Source organism: Amphiura filiformis, chromosome 14 (assembly GCF_039555335.1).
Source record: "Amphiura filiformis chromosome 14, Afil_fr2py, whole genome shotgun sequence".
In the NCBI taxonomy this organism is placed as follows: Eukaryota; Metazoa; Echinodermata; class Ophiuroidea; order Amphilepidida; family Amphiuridae; genus Amphiura; species Amphiura filiformis.
The window spans coordinates 60425477-60442377 of NC_092641.1; the positions used below are offsets into that span (position 1 = coordinate 60425477).

At 36.3% G+C, this 16901-nt stretch overlaps 1 protein-coding gene across 1 annotated transcript in view; it reads right to left on the minus strand.

Moving 5' to 3' along the window:
• Window positions 1-16901, minus strand: part of LOC140170396 (protein Aster-B-like) — a 114505-nt gene that overhangs the window by 21889 nt on the left and 75715 nt on the right. Inside the window, exons 2-4 of the mRNA XM_072193771.1 lie at window positions 10692-10793; window positions 9272-9494; window positions 2213-2297 (exon numbers count right to left, since the gene is read on the minus strand). Coding sequence (XP_072049872.1) covers window positions 2213-2297; window positions 9272-9494; window positions 10692-10793 — 410 coding nt within the window. The remainder of the gene's footprint in view (window positions 1-2212; window positions 2298-9271; window positions 9495-10691; window positions 10794-16901) is intronic.

Consider the following 16901-nt stretch of genomic DNA (forward strand, 5'->3'; position numbering starts at 1 on the left):
CTGAACTCGTAGGTCTATATTATGATCAGCTCTTAATAGGCGAGAATTATTCATTTTTTGTTAACTACGCGATAAAGTCCAAACTTACACTCACATATAATTCACTCACAAAAGCTTGCGTCAGTCTATAAATGATGCATCAAGCACTTTTTGCTGGAACTGATATTTATAATGCTTGTGTTATATAATTATGTAATGTATGTATATTATTATTACCGACTTGGTGAGTAACCTGATAATTAAATTATCAGGTTACTCAGGAAGTCGGTGTGAAAAAATAATTATGATGTCAATATTTAGCATTTATTAGCAATATTAATAATATTATTAATATTAGTTAAACATACAACCTGTCACAATGCTTACTTCAGATGAAAGAAAAACATTACATTGATCAGGTAGGCATGTATTAAATTAATAAATTTATGGGTAACAGTACTACTAACCAACGGGGCTTGGAAACATTTCAAGTTGAATTTGTGACAAGATCAAGAGGAATAAGTCTAACATGAACAATTTTAACATTTTCAGTTTGTTCAATTATTAAAATGCTACACTAAATAATATATTGAACTTCTGGTAAAAGAAGAATTTATCAATATTAGCAACATTACACTCATTCCTCTTGATAAGTTGATTGTGTCAAATTTATAGTCCCTACATACTGAGTATTTGTTTCAAGAAAGGCATATCTGCAATAGCTGCCATCAAGCCTTGAAATAAGCAGGCGCCAAGAGCAAATTTGCTCTAGTAGAGCCAGCAATTGCTCCTGATCCTTGTAAAATTCACATGAACCATGAGCAACTTTCTGAAACAAATTGCTCCTGGTTCCAGTTTTAAATTTGATGCAATAGTGCTGGTATTCTGTATTGTATATGCAGTAAAAGAATTTACTATTTGAAAATTGCTCCTATTTCTTCAAAAATTGCTCCTACCCTGTAGACAATGTAACCATTACTGTATGCTATATTGTACACATATGACACCTGGCAGCTTTGCAGAAAGGGCGTTAATACACTACACAAGCGATATGATGAATTTATAATATTCTTATACAGTGTTGTAGCTAGTTGTCAGTTCATTTCCCTTTGACTGTCTGTGCCATCCCAGCTTTGGGAATTCTCTTCCTTATCCATTGCTTGCAATCTACCGGTTATACTGTATAAAAGTCAGCAAACTTCCAGACTGTTATATATATATATATGACTGAAACCCAGGACTTAAACAACTGTTTTGAGGATAGTATCCCACTTGCATTTCATGTTTTTATGGATTATTTAATAGATGTTGATTACAATTCCGTCTACAAACATGCCTCCAAACAAGGTTTTTTTAACGAAAGAAACGAAAGGAAGACACCCTCCACAAAAACATTACAATAGATTTTAAATCTTATAATGTTTTTACAGCCACCTGTATGATCCTTATCTGCTCAAACTCCAAATAATGCTTTGTGTTAGCCTTTTGTCTTTTGTGTCAACAAAAAACCTTGTTTAGGAGGCATGGGCTTGCAGATAGAATTCTACAGTATAATGCACCAGATAAAACCTAATTTTGAAAAATAACTTCCTTTTTCTTTTCTTTTTTAGTAGCAGTATATCTCCAGTTTATAACCTGGAATAACCAGTAATAAACAAAACAAACACAAAACGCAAGTGCACCAAAAATTAAACAAAATTCTGATAAAACGATTTGCTTTTAAAGGGGCATTTCATGATTTTAGCATCTTCTTTTTAGGGTATGCTTCAATAGATATCCACAAAAAAAACCTACTTCCAAAATTTCAGTTGATTAGGGTATTAACTGTGCAAGTTCTGCATTGCATACAGTGCCCCATAGGCCACTGTGTGTAGTTTATGTCTGTTGACAGAAAGAAAATGCAAATTGGAGGATATCTTAAGTAAAGTGACCGAATCTGCAAGAAAAGGAATGCACACAAACATTATATACATGTAGTCCTAGGGTTTCGGATGATATAAAAAGTGGGGGAATGAGGCTGTGGATCATTAAGTGCCCCTTTAATTTAACTAAAGATATGTTCTTTCAAAGAACATATTTAAAAATAAAAAAAATTAACAGTATTAGACCCTGGTCAGACATATACATAATTGCATCATCCAACTATCGTTTTCAACGATGGTCCGACCATCTTTACTTGGTAAAAATATGCACGTGTGACCGGGGTCTTAGTTAAACAATGAGTTTCACTTACCCACTACTAGTCTCTCATTGACTGGAATGTTCTTGAATGTTTTCTTGAATTCTTCACATTTGGTCTTGTAGCTAGATGACAAAACCTGACGATAGCAACATAAAATCAAAGTCAAAGATTATTCTTCAACATAACATATTTTTATTTAAGTATTCATGTTCAACAGGTAAACTTGCAGTTCCCTCACGATGGGCTTTAAGGATGCACACAGGATCACTGAAGTGTTACATGGCCAAAATTGAGTTTTCATCATTAATGTCATCTTCAAACCGTATTTTATCTTGTCATTAATAGATTTTAAAGAAATCTTAAAATTTGAACCATAAGAAAAGCTATTTTAAAGACCCTTTTTCATTAAAAATTAGTCAAAATGCAAAAGCAAATAAATCATTGTTTTCCATAATATATCGCGCGTTCTCGAACGCTGCGTACTGCGGCGATACAGCTAGCAAAGACACGCACACATGGTAAACTGGATGGGCGAGGTGATTGCTGATTGAGGCGCTGAGTCGCCAATCGCGATAACTACCGTATTTTATCGTATTGATCTCTTCCAAGGTAGGTAAAGCTTGCACCATTGCATTGCGAAACTGCGGGCCGACAGACCACCACGTCCCCATCCTAGAATCAGTAGGCCTACTCGATAAATTTCGCCAAAAAAGTGCTGATATAGTGGTATAAATTATAGGTTTTTTATATGAACATAATTTAGTGAATTTTTTGTTTGTTTTTATTTTGTTTTTCAAGTTTCATTCTGAACTTGAAAAGATGGAATTTATCTGTAAGAAGTAGTTACCCGTAAGAAGCCCTGTAATAATGACGCAATCTGGTAGATACGATAGAAAACGTAGGCCCTAAATATTTTGCTAGTAGGCTAGACTTAGCCCGTACATCATTAGGCTTATTGTTTTATGTTTAAAAATTTGTTTTATTTCATTCATTCATTCATTCATTCATTCATTTCATTGTTATTATTTGATTTACCAAGATGGTGTAGTTGGACAAGAATATAGGCCTATTATTATTAGCTTATAATTATGCAGTCCCAGCCTTGGTTCGGGGGCCTCTGTGGTCGTTCAGTCTCGTCTTAATTTTGAAGACCATAAAAATAGGCAAGCGGTTACTACCGGTAGGCCTATCTTAGATACCTAAGGCTCTGAATAATGTTTCAAAGTGTTATTAAAACACGGATTTAAGATTCGTTTTCAAACGTTCTCTGACTCCTGATTGATTATGATTGCGATAAAAGCTTTTGGTTTTACAACACTTTTTTTTTTTTTTTTGGCCGAATGCCTTTTTATTTGCAATGTTTGCCTGGTTTTCAACTTTCACGTTTATAATGTTTTCTGCATACTTTAAAAGGTAAACTGCTTTAAAGCATTTTTCGTGAATGTTTTCATGCAGTGTTTTAAAACGCTCTTTACAGCATGAAATCGTCTTTTGTGCGAAGAAAAGGGACCATGTATCGCCGCTTTTACATCAGCTCCACTGGTTGTCTGTAGAGGATAGAATAACATTCAAAGCCATGCTGTATGTTTTTAAATGCCTTGCCGGCATTGGACCAGAATACCTGTCATCATGTCTGGAACTTAAGAATCCTCGCGAGGGCCTTAGATCCGCCTCAGATCGCACTCGTTTGTATGTGCCGATCATACGCAGTTGGACTTTTAAATCCGCTGCCGACAAGGCATTTACCTACAATGCACCTCTGATCTGGAACAATTAACCGTCATCTGTGCGAAGTGCTGAAACAGTCTCTGCCTTTAAAAAAGGCCTCAAAACCCACCTGTTTCCGCAAACATAATTTTGCTGGCTTCATTTTTCTTTTGTTTTTCAATTGTTTCTTGTATATATTTTGCATATGTTTTGGTTTTTCACGCTGTGATCTTTTGAAATGGCGTGTAACAAAAGCTCTCATGTATGTATGTATGTATGTATGCCTATACGGTAGGCCTACTGCATAAACCACAATCTAATTTAAAGCCACAAGTGTTCCGTTTTCTACTTTTGAAATTCGGTTTTGTTAGGCTATGTCAATTTCCGTGTTTTTCAGTTTTCTTGTGACCTCTCCGTGTTTTGCCCGTTTAACATAATATATAGGCCTACTTTTTGTCCGTTTTACAAGAAGTTTATTCAAGACATATTACAACTTTTACCCCAATTTTTACATGTTTATTTGATTGAAAACAACAACAGATCGAGACACACTTTTTTTTTTTTGTTGTTGTATTTTATTCACTTTTTATGCGGTACAAAATATTTTACAACTTTATTGTAGCTTTAGGCCTATAATAGGCCTATGACCTTTAATACGTGTTTGATATTCCGTAAAAAGTTAAAAATAAAATATGATAACTACAAACAATTACAATAACAAAAACGGAATATTGAGTAATGCGACACATCAGAATCTTTTCAAATTTTACTTGGGATTCCTGTGGTGTAGGCCTAGCTATAACGGGCGTTAAAATCTCATTGGCGCGGACGGGCCTTTGTGGTGCCTCTCAAGCACTAACTAAAAAGAAAAAGCAACGAGTAGTAACAACATCATGTTTGCGGTTCAGAAAAGGACAATGAACATAAAATGCAATATTTGTCAACACCAAAAAAAAAAAAAAAAAAAAGGAAAGAAAATAACCAAAAACGATAACTTAGGACAAAACAGAAATCACAATTATAATATGTCTCAATTTATTCTTCATTTCATAAAACTTCCTGATTATCTGCTAAAATAATTGCTTGTCAGTTATTCTATGCTACTTTTAATGTTCTGATATCCGCAAATTTTAATACAGAGCATGATCTTTTTTTGTACGGAACAGGACAAAATTGTGCTTAAATAATCATGGTTTCGTTTGCGGCAACACTACCATGCACTGTGCAACTTATTCGCGTAACCTGTCTGTCTGTTCGCGCGCCCTGTCGCTCCTCAAACGCTGACGAGACGCCGCGGCGCGCATCGGCCTTGCCGGAAGCTCTGCTGCACCATGGAAACAAGACTGCAGTAAATAAAATGATTACACCATGTGGATAAATATCTGCCGAATGTGCACGGATAATTTAGTAAAATTGTATACTAGTATTTTACCTTCTAAATCACCAAAAAAATGCCAATCTGCTGCAGTTGGACGCCCCTTCTCATTTTCTAACTTGACCAAACGTCACAAGTCACCGGATTATATATTTATGGAAGAATCTTCAAAAATGGACCTAAAATCCGCTGTATTTTTCTAAATCGCGATTTTCGTCAAGTTCCCTTTTGACCACTTTTAACCATTTTTGGTCCGCCATAGCGTCTAAATGAAGCATCACTGAGGTAAGTTTTTAAGTCAAACGTTTAGATATGGCCAAAATCTAGATAGTGTTTTTCATTTTTTAAATTAGGGCCTAGAACTTTTTTATCACCCATGATTCAAAAATTTGAACACGGGTCATACGCTTTTACTGATTTTTTGTCTATATTTTAAAAACTAAGCAAAATTTCGAAAAAATAAAAAAACACTTTCTAGATTTATTTGTCTAAATTAATAAAATTCATGTTTTACAGTTTTTGATTTTCAAATAATTTTTTTATGGCGGACCAAAAATTGTTGGTCAAAAAAGCCGTTTTTTGGGATTTTCTCGAAAATTGTACTTTTTGACCCAAAACTGACATTTTAAATGGATTGATGAGCTCATTTCCGTTCAAAAAATGTATACTTTTATATATTTTACATAAATAGTTTTCGAGTTATGAGGTGAATAATAATGGATAATTAGTGATCCTGTGTGCCTCCTTAATAGCCCTTCAAACCTAAGTCCGACGCCACCGACACAACACATTGGAATGGTTTGAACCCATAACCTTGTAACCATGAGTCTAACACCCTACCATGGTGCTCATCCCCTCCTGGCCCGGGGGGGGGGGGGTGGTACTCAAGTTTGGTTTGGTAGGGACGTGCCGCTGAGAATTTGAAAGTGGACCCATAAATATACTAATTTTTCAAGAAATTTGGACCCATTAATATACCAAAAGTCAAAATTTTCGGCTGAATTTAACCCAAATCGTCTTAGTTTTTACAAATTTTCCCAAAATTTTGGGAAAATTTTGGAGGAAAAATTGAGCTATTTTCCAGGAAAATTGAGAAAATTTTGAAAAAAAAACCCATTCATATACCAAAATAGGCTTTGAAAAAGGGGTCATTGCTATACCAAGAGGCCGAAAATGCTACCCATATTTGCGGCACGTCCCCGTATGGTCATTTGTACTGAGTCCCCCCCCCGGCTCCTGGCATTCACACATTATATTCACAGACTAAGACTACATGTATGCACAATAGCAATTTGTCTTAGCAAGTGTCTTACCCACGGGCACAACAACTTGGCCCTAAGAGGGTTCGAACCCACACCCTTGTAATCACAACTCTAACACCTATAAACTATTGGGCCATGGTGCTCATGCTCCTTGGTATTCACACGAATAGCAATTTGTGTGTAGCCAATTGCCCAAATCCATTACTACCAATACAGTCGGCTTAATCCACAATCCTGATTCCCATACAAACCTGCATCAGCAGCGGATAAAATAGATCCTGTGACAAAATCAGTTCAGTGCCCATATTTCCAACTCGTAAAAACAACAGAAATGGTGCATATTTTGTGACCATAAACATATATGTATCTTGCATGTCATCAATACCCACGTCTGATGATGTGGCCTAGCATACATTCACTATACTGTAGTTTTAATACCAGATGGTACATATAGATCTACATAAATAAAGTGCTTTTTTTTCCTGGTTGTAATTTAAAGAACAATCAAATTATGTATGATTGTAATGTTTTCACTTTTTAATTATAATATTATATTATTTTTCAATAATTCACTAGCAATGCTTGTGCAAATCTCTGCAATTCCAAATCTCTGTTGTTTATTACGTATACAAATATTAGTTAAATAAATATATTTTTTGCTGAAATTTGCATAAATTTACTGTGACAAAACTGAAAATTTACTCAGCACAAACAATTCAATATTTTTATTAGTGTAGTAATAATAATTTTGAATAACACCTGGCACATATGCATATCATTATCATTATTATCATATTATAATCATCATCATCTTGTATATATATTTCAGTCAAGTCTATTTTGGTTCAATCTGTGCCCTGACAGGATTCACCCAGGCTGATTTTGAAAATTAAAAAAAATTACATAACTGTTGCAGAAAAGCACCAAAAAATAATAATTCTAAGATATAGTATGATACTGCATTCTCTCTCTCATTAGAGCCCCCCCCAATAAATGCCCTGCCATAGTTTTAAACCAAACCATTCCATAAATGCTGAAAATGCCTTAGAGTACCAATATTTTCAAACATGCGATCACTTATTTCACAATATTTTTAAAGGGAATTATCTCTGTAAAAAAAGCTTTAATTAACAATAACACCCCTTTTTGGAAAATGCAACAGAGAGAGAATACGATAAGTGGGGGACATCCGCACAGTTGTTTCAGTTGATGCAACAGGGGTGCTTATAAAAACTTGACAAGAAATAATGGTACTTTTTTCGCACACAGATTTTTTTGTGAATTTGTGATTTTTTGAACAAGTGCGAGTTGTTTATTTCACAGAATTATGTAAGTGTAAAGTAACTTTATATAAAAACTGTATTTTCATGTGTTGTTATTTTTGCGTCTGCACGTCCACACGCAAAATTTGTGAAAATAAAACCCTTGCTAAAACAACAGCTTATACAGTTGGTTTTTGAAAAAGAAAAGAAAAAGAAAAGCGCACAGGCACAACGGCAAGACGTTGATCAACAAGCCCCAGCACACTTTCCATGGATGCCATACATGAATGTGTGCAGCCAATTAGCACCACGAATGACACCAAAATGAGGTTCACGTTCATATCCCCATAAAACAAAATGAATTCTAGCTGACACATTAGCACAGTTGATAGAGCATTGGACCAGTGAACCAAAGGTCCCAGGTTCAAATCCTGGATAGTCAGTGTCATTTTGTTCACTGGTTATCATTCATGTTGTGTGGTGAGAAGTTTAAATCCATCTCTATACAGGGTGTCCCTGAAAGAACTGTATCGTCAGAAACTAAATTATTTTTGTATTAATAACGCCACAACTAAATATAACTAAATAACTGGTGTGGTTGGGAAATATATCAGCTATTACATATTTTTTTTTATTTTGAAAATTGACCACGCCATTCGTGAAATATACAAATTTTACAAAACTCCCTCAACTTCAAACCTTTCCACGGATTCAAATATGAATCGATGATCTGAATTCAGAGTGCTAATCACTGCGCATTATTATACAAATATTGACTGCTATGAGGGGCATGGTTAAAATTATAGGCCCAAGGTGATCTCAAAACCATGACTATGACCCGAGGCGTCGCCGAGGGGTATAGCCATGGTGTTGAGCTCACCTAGGGCCTATAATTTTAACCATGCCCCTAATAAAAAGCAGTCAATATTTGTTTTATATACCAAATCTTAAGATTCTTGTCATCTGTTTGGTTAAAAGCATCGATTTTGGGAAGAGAAATTAATAGTTTCAATGCGAACGGCACACAGATTACAATCTGCGATTTCTGCGTAGTTATAACGCGTGAAAACATTAACGCGTGCGTAATATCATTTTACGCTGGGAAAACGCGCAGTTTGATCGTGACGCACGTGACCGGTCCATAGTTCATTTCCATGGACCGGTCCATAGTTCATTTTGCGGGCATAGTTAATTCAATGACTGCACTTTCAACCAATCAGATGACAGGAATCTATATAAGAGGTATATAATAGCCCATGAGGCATCTATTGTCATTGGCAGATCTCCGTGGAACAGGCTGAAAATGAGGTAGTTGCGTAAAATTCTTTTAATTAAAATTCAAAAAGTATGTGATAGCTGATATATTCTTTAACCACATCAGCTATTTAATTATGTCTGGTTTATGCATTAAAATACCAAAAAAATTCAGTTTTTGATGATACAGTTCTTTCAGGGACACCCTGTATTATCAATATATTTCTGTCAATTATTTGGATCTACTTACAGTGCTCAGCCAGGGGGCAGACTTCCTTTTATTCTTGAGGGCAGCATCCTTGGGTGACAATTTGTTATTACTATCTGATCCGGGGCTAGCGCTAAGCTGGCTGGAGCTAGGAGTGGCACCCCCTGATCCAGGGGAGCCCGTATTGTGAGCTGCTTCATCTTGGGCGAGAAAATTTGGTGAAGATGCGGAATGGTGAAAATTATTTTGGCCCTTGGTGGAATTACTGCGTGGAGAAGAGACAAAAGAGTCAAAGAGTTACTTGATAAGTTACACAATAAGTTATGTGCTATAATTAAAGACAGAGATAAAAAGAATTTATCGCATCTGACGTCATCTGTCAATCAAATTCGAGCACGGTTTGTTTACAAGTGTCGTGATGAGCTATGCGGTATAACCGGGTGCCTTATTGTTAATTTTGCACCTTCAAACATGCAAACCATCTCAAAAGTTAGGTCTTTATAGTAGGAAACTTTCTTTCGCAAAGGCACCATATCAACAATGCCTAGAAAAGCTGCTTTTTGCCTTGTAAAAGTACGTTTGCTGCTTTTTCTTTTCTCCGATCAGCACCAGATAGATCGGTCTTCCTTTTACGCGCTATTAACCTGTGTAAACCAATCAAGGATCGTAATTGACAGTGACATCAGACGTGATAATTTTTTTTTATCTCTGTCTTTAATTATATGGGGTCGATTTCACAATATGCTACACAGGGCTGTGATTCAAAGCTTGTGAAATATCCTGAAAGTAGTAGAAAATCCTAAAAAAACAGCATAAAATTGGGCTAAAATATACCCCAAAACGGGCTGAAAATCAATACAATTGCGTAAAGTTTGGCCACAAAATGTCCTGAAATCCAGAAAAATCCTGAAGAATCATACTCCTGGTTACAACACAATAAGTCCTAGACCCATTATAACCAGGGGTGTATCCAGGTGCTGCAGAGAGTCCCCCATGCACCCCAGGTCCAGGTGTTAAAATGCAAAAACCCAATAGGGGGGTACTCAAATGGTTTAGTAGGGGTTTGCCGCTGAGAATTTTCCCAGAAATATGGACCCATCACTGCACCAAAAGTCACAATTTTCAGGTAAACCCAATATAATTATAGAAGAAGCCCCGTCAGAGCAGTTCTTTTGGGGTAAACCAAACCTGCCTGCCTGGTTATTAAATTAATCAGCAACAAGGTCATCTCTGAATTTTACAGGTGCTAATTGATGTAATAACATTAAAACATCAGGCACCTGTCAAATTCAGAGATAACCTTGTCATTGATTAATTTGATAACCAGGCAGGTTTGGTTCACCCCCAGAAGAACTGCTCTAGCGGGGTGTCATCAATAAGGTCATGTTGTCCATAGGGATGTATGGATTTCAATCGAAATAGCCCATTGTGATGTTGTCCTTACACATTTTTTTCATCTCACCTATTTTCATCAGAAGCTGTGCTTTTCTGTGAGTTGTCGTTTTCTGGCAGTGAAACTCGAATAGTCTCTAAATCCTTTGAGATGTCTTTGGATGATCGTTTTCTGTAGGAAAGAATTACAAGGAGAAAAAGAACGATAAAAAATCAGTGTAATTTTGACAGCATGCCCAAAACTGATCAAATTCAAACTATCTTAGATAAAGTTACATGTAGCCTTTCACTAGCAGATACATGTACAAGGGTAGTTTTTATGTGACCAGGGTTCCATTTCACTAATCCTTACAAAGCGTTGCAAGTCTCAACATCAATCGTAACTTACGATCCCAGGCTTACGATGCATCTTAAAATCCAACAACTGAAGATCGGTACCCTTAGTAAGTAAAGGATTTACTAACAGGGACCCTTCGTAAAGTTTTGTCTAGTAAAATGGTATTCGTAACATTTGAACAGTACTAATTAAGATACAAACGGTTAAAAGTTTAGTGAAATGGCTCCCGGCACCATAGAAAAGGTAGAATAATTTCCCAAATTTTCAGACTCCAGATGGAAAGCCCTTGGGCTCCCTCAGAATGAACCCCCAGTACAGGAGTTCTGCATCTGTACATGCTTCAAAGAATGGGAATAAATATGCACATGATGAATAATAAATGGCAAAATATGAGGGGGTATCCAAAAGTTTTTGACATCACCAAGAAGCGAAGGAGCTATATCGATGAAATTTTGTTAGTGCAATTACTGGTCCTTCTGTACATTATGGTCCAAAATTGGTCTATGTTTACTATTTTTACAGCTGGCGCTAGATGGGTAGGCGCATAACCTGTAAAATTGTGAAAATTGAGGCACGCAGCGTGATTAAGTTCCTGCATTTGAAGGGTTAGGCCTACAATGCTCAGAAAATATATGATGAAATGAAAGCTATCTATGGTGATGATTGCCCATCATATGGCACTGTTGCTTTTTTGAAAAAGGAATTTCCAAACTGGCCACATGTCCCTCACAGATGAGCCAAGAAGTGGGCGTCCATCACTTTCAAGGTGGATGATGCGGCCTACAGCGAAAAGAAATTCAAGAAAGTGGAGGATCTTATCATGAAAAGTTTATGCGCCTACTGCCCATAGCGCCACCTGTAAAGAAAGTAAACATACTTATGAGGTCATTTTTGGACCATAAATGTACTGAAGGACTAGTAATTACACTGACAAAATAAGTAAACATTTTCACTTTTTTACAGGTTATGCGCCTACCCCATCTTTTGAGCCAGCTGTAAAAAAGTAAACATACTTATGAGACCATTTTTGGACCATAATGTACAGAAGGACCAGTAACTACACTGACAAAATTTCATCGATATAGCTCCTTCGCTTCTTGGTGATGTCAAAAACTTTTGGATACCCCCTCGTATAAGGGGACAAGATGGGGATGCAAGTTATCACTGTTTAAAAAAAATGGGAGTAAACAACTGTAAGTAGTGATTTGTCATAATCACTTCAAAGGGATTTTTTTTCACAATATGGGTTAAAAATTGGTTTAAATATATTTTTGAATAAATAAGCTCAAAATACACATGGTTTAAGGGTGATTCACCCCAAAATTTACAAGATTCTGCATATGGCTTTCATAAGACCAAGTAAAATAAAAAACATGTTTCATGTCCAGGTTTTTGAAAATAAGGAGGAAGAGGGGGCTTTTTATTTTATATTGCAAAATCAGTGTAAATACCCATTAGAGCTCTACTTCCTAGACATATTTTTAGAAAAGTTATGACTGAATTTCAAAAAATAAAAATATAATTGAAGAAACCTCAAAGAAGGAAGCGGGAGGGGACGTGAAACATGTTTATTTGTTTATTTGGCCTAATCAAACAATTTTGAATTTGAGACTTTCTACAAATGTACTAATGTACTTGTATATAAATTTGTGTGTTGTTTTCAAATTTAAAAGAAGGAAATGTGACGAAAATTGAATTAAAAAAGTGAAAAGTGACGGTTATGAATGAGGTTAATGACCTTGTATCAGGTGTTTTGAGGGTATTGTCATGAAATATCTAAACATTGTGCTTTGGACCTTGAAATATCCCTCGGTTCCAAAGCACAATGTTTAGATATTTCACAATACCCTCATTACAACTGATGCGCAGTCATTAACATCTGAACAATTTATTTTTGGAAAAATCTATTTTAAATGCGTCATCATACATTTAATGGATATTAAAATGCATCAAAAACATCTGTATTCTCTATAAAAAAAAATAAGGACACATTCAGAGTAATTATTGAGCTAAAAATAAAGCTTCATGCAGCACTTAAATCTGGATGTTCAATCCGGAAATTCAAGCTGCAACACCACCAATCATATAGGGGATTTATACAAGCAAAAGAATTAAGGTACCGGTACCAGTTAAATGTTCACCCCTGTATATATCCTAAACAAAGACAGATGTCATAATTGGATCCAGCAGCTATCTTTTAGCTCGAATTTTAGACCTCATTTGTTGAAATTGTTCAAGAAATATAGACACAACCATCCAAAAACCCAAAGAATATGCCAATTCAAAAGTTCCAGTTTGCTCCATTGCATACCCTATTGAATTTTTGTTCTCGAACAAGAGAACTATAGCGTTGTGCTTCCATTGCATTGATTTAGAAAGGTAAAACTAGCTTCATGCTTTCATTGATTAGAACATATTAAAGTGCAACTTTTGATTTAGTTCATCCCTTAGGTTTTAGATCACCGTTTCTTTAATTCTTAACCCAATTTCAATAAATGAGGTCTTAAATCAGAGCTAAAGAATTTTAATTTTGATATAATTTTGGTTAGGATATATACAAGGGTGAACATAACTGGTACCATAATTCTTTTGCTTACTGTATGGATGAATGTGTACTTACAGAAGACTCAGAAGAGCATAGCAAATGATTGAATGAAAGTTTGGTATGTGCAATAATTTTGAACCTCAAGGGAGGGTAAAAACTGAAAAGGCATTCAAGACTTGATTGCACCTTTGTGCCAAAAAGTCTTGGCCCCTGTCTTCACATGAAAGATCATTGGCCCCTCCCCCTACACAGGCCAAGTTTAGGTCATCTTCAACTCCAAAGCATGGCTCTTGTAAGTGTAGCGAGCAGGTAATTTTACATGCTAAATGTTTTCAAATGTGATATTTTCAAACAATTTTCTTCATAGAAAGCAAAATTCTACACTGCACTCACTGGAGCGCTTACACCGGCTCAACCGGTGTCCTTGCCAGATGTTGAGCCAGTGAAAGTGATCCGGTGAGTGTACTACATTTGAGTAGCATACATGTAGAAGTCTTATTTTGTTTTCTAAATGTTTCCCGTTTTGGGAAATGAACAGGAGATTTAATCACAAGGATAAACTGCTATACAGTAAAAATGTTTTATTAGCAAAACAAGCTCAAATTTCTTTTTATTTTCTTTATATTTTCTCATCTTCTTTCATTGTTATCTGAAAATGAAGTCAGTCGTGAAGTGGTCGATTTTGATGTGATACTATAGGGCACAAATGTTATAATTTTCTTCATGTCTGCCATTTTAAATTGCATTTATGTTAAAGGTGCCTACAAAATTGTGTACACTTTTATTTTTGACCTGCCAATACTTGCTTGTTCCTCACCCTTTCATAACGGTTTCAAACATTGCTTACCCCAAACAGAATTTTACTTGGCCCATGGTTTCTCAATATTATACAGCATTATCCATTTGGTGTACTGGCTTGATGTTGACAAAGCCCAAACTCCTCAAAACTATATGAACTTGATTCAAGACAACCTTAATGGATTCAAATGTAACCATGGATACAGTGATGTAGATGAACTTATCTATAGCAACGTTATATAGCTAGCCACTTGCCCATGACCATGGCTTGATTCTCTATACTAAAGTTAAGGGAATGGACCAAAAGAGAAATGATGTCCTATATTACTAGCTATTACTCTGAACAAAACTAGCTTCAATCATAGGGGCAAGCCTTGAAATAAGGGGACTGGAACCAGTCCTGCAATTTGTTTCTGAACATTGCTCCTGGTTCACTGGAATAATTACAAGAACCAGGAGCAGTTGCTAAACAAACAAGAGCAGTTTTCAAATAGTAAACCCTTTGCTGCATATACAATACAGCATACCATGTTACCAGCACTACATGTACCGCATCAAGTGCAAAATTGGAACCAGCAGCAATTTGTTTTAGAAAATTGCTCCTGGTCCATGTGAATTCTACAAGAACCAGGAGCAATTGGTGGCTTTACGAGGATACATTTGCTCCCAGCACCCACTTATTTCAAGGCTTGCATAGGGATGGGGTAAACAAGTTTGATTAGCAACATTATATGCCACTTGCCCATGAACATGGCTTGATTCTTTCTCTAAAGGGAACAGACCAAAAGTACATAAATGATGTCCTATACTCCTATAAACAAAACTAGCTTCGTTAGAGAGAGGGGGTAAAAAAGTTTGATTATGCTTGTACAAATAAGTGTAAAATATTGATGCAGAAAAATGTGAATTTTGAACATTTAATAACATTTTTAAGCAAGACAGGAGGGTTGTTCTTCTAACAAACCTAGCTTTGTACAAATAGGTAAGCATTGATCTTTTGGTTTGTCCCCTAATGCAGGTGAACTGGAATGACTTTGATGTATCAACTTGGCAGCAAAGTGCTACCCCACAGAGCTAACACAACATGTAGATAGGCATCTCTATTTCATCAAAGACCTTTTGAGTTGCATTGTCTGACATTTTCCTGTGTGTTTTTCATTTGCAACAGACATTGCAAACGTTTTCAACTCTCCATTACGATTTTTTGCTCAAATGATTCGCTTTGTTCAGGATTTCCTTCTTCTTAACATTTGCAGCAACTGCAAAACATATATTAAACATTAGACAATTATACTACATGTAGTATAGAGTTATAACTGAAAATGGACCTGCCCCCATGGGCGTCAATCCGTGAGAGGGGGCAGGGGGATGTGCCTCCACCCACCATTCGGCAAAATGACCCATTTTTCTCTCTTTTCAGCCACTTTTTGACAATTCAAGAGGATTGTCCCCACATTGCAAGCTGGATTGGCACTAAATACCTACAAATTGCCCTTTTAATATCACTAAAACGTGTAATTTTGTTCAATTTTCTCTCACTTTTTGACCTTTTTATTGGAAAAAAATAGCAAAGAGGGGACCTTCGTTCCTTTGAGCTTTGAGCGAGTGCTGTCATCCCCACATCCCCCACGTATGGGCCTGCACACATTCTAAATGTGGAGCTCTTCCATACAAAATCAAGTGACTGTGGAGGTATTTGTATCACCCACAAAATGGGGGTTGTTATGATTTCACACCACCAAATAGTATATATGGTTGTGCGCCCTTGAATTTCACTTCTCAGAAAAACCCATTGATTCTGAATTTAAGCATTAAAATGAGCAGAAATTTGCATAATTTTAGCCAAATTTGGATTGGTCATGATTTGTAATATTAATTCCTGCAAGTGTACCACAGATGGGAGAGATCGAATAACTTTTAATGATTTTAAGCAGCCTTTTCTTTACAGAAACACCGGCATGGTTTTGCCTGAAAAATAGGAAATTCCCAGACATCGTAGACTTTGAGGGCCAGTCGTAAAAAATAATGACGGTCAACCTATATTTTTCCCAGCCAGAGGGATCAGGCAAGGGCTGATTTCAACCATCATAGCTGTCGCTTAAAACTGAGTCGCTCCTGTGAAGAAAAAATGATGTTTTCTTAAGGCAAATTTAGCACATATCTCTATGGGACTCTGATTTGGTGGTGTGAGATCTGAATGGAGCTGTGTGTGTGAGTCTCAACTTTTGATTGAGCAAATTAGCCCTGTGCCTAATTCGTGTTTGGATTCACCGAAGAAGTGCATTGACTGAATTTATGTAATTAAAGGCTAAAATTGAAGAGAACTGCATCATTTGCTACTAATATACCAGTGCTAAGGTGAGTTTATGACCCAAAATGTGTGTTTGAGTGAAAGATTCCATTTCAGTAGAGTGACTTAGGCCCATGCAATGTAATCATAATATTTTGTAAGCTTACATCATCAATGGCATGCAATGACTCAGTGCCAGATAGAGAAGACATTGCAGTATGGTGCTAGGGTACTGGTCGGAACTCATGAAATAGGCGCCTGGATCAGGTAAGCTTACGGTTTGTGTGTTGGTGGGGGGGGTAGGTTAAGC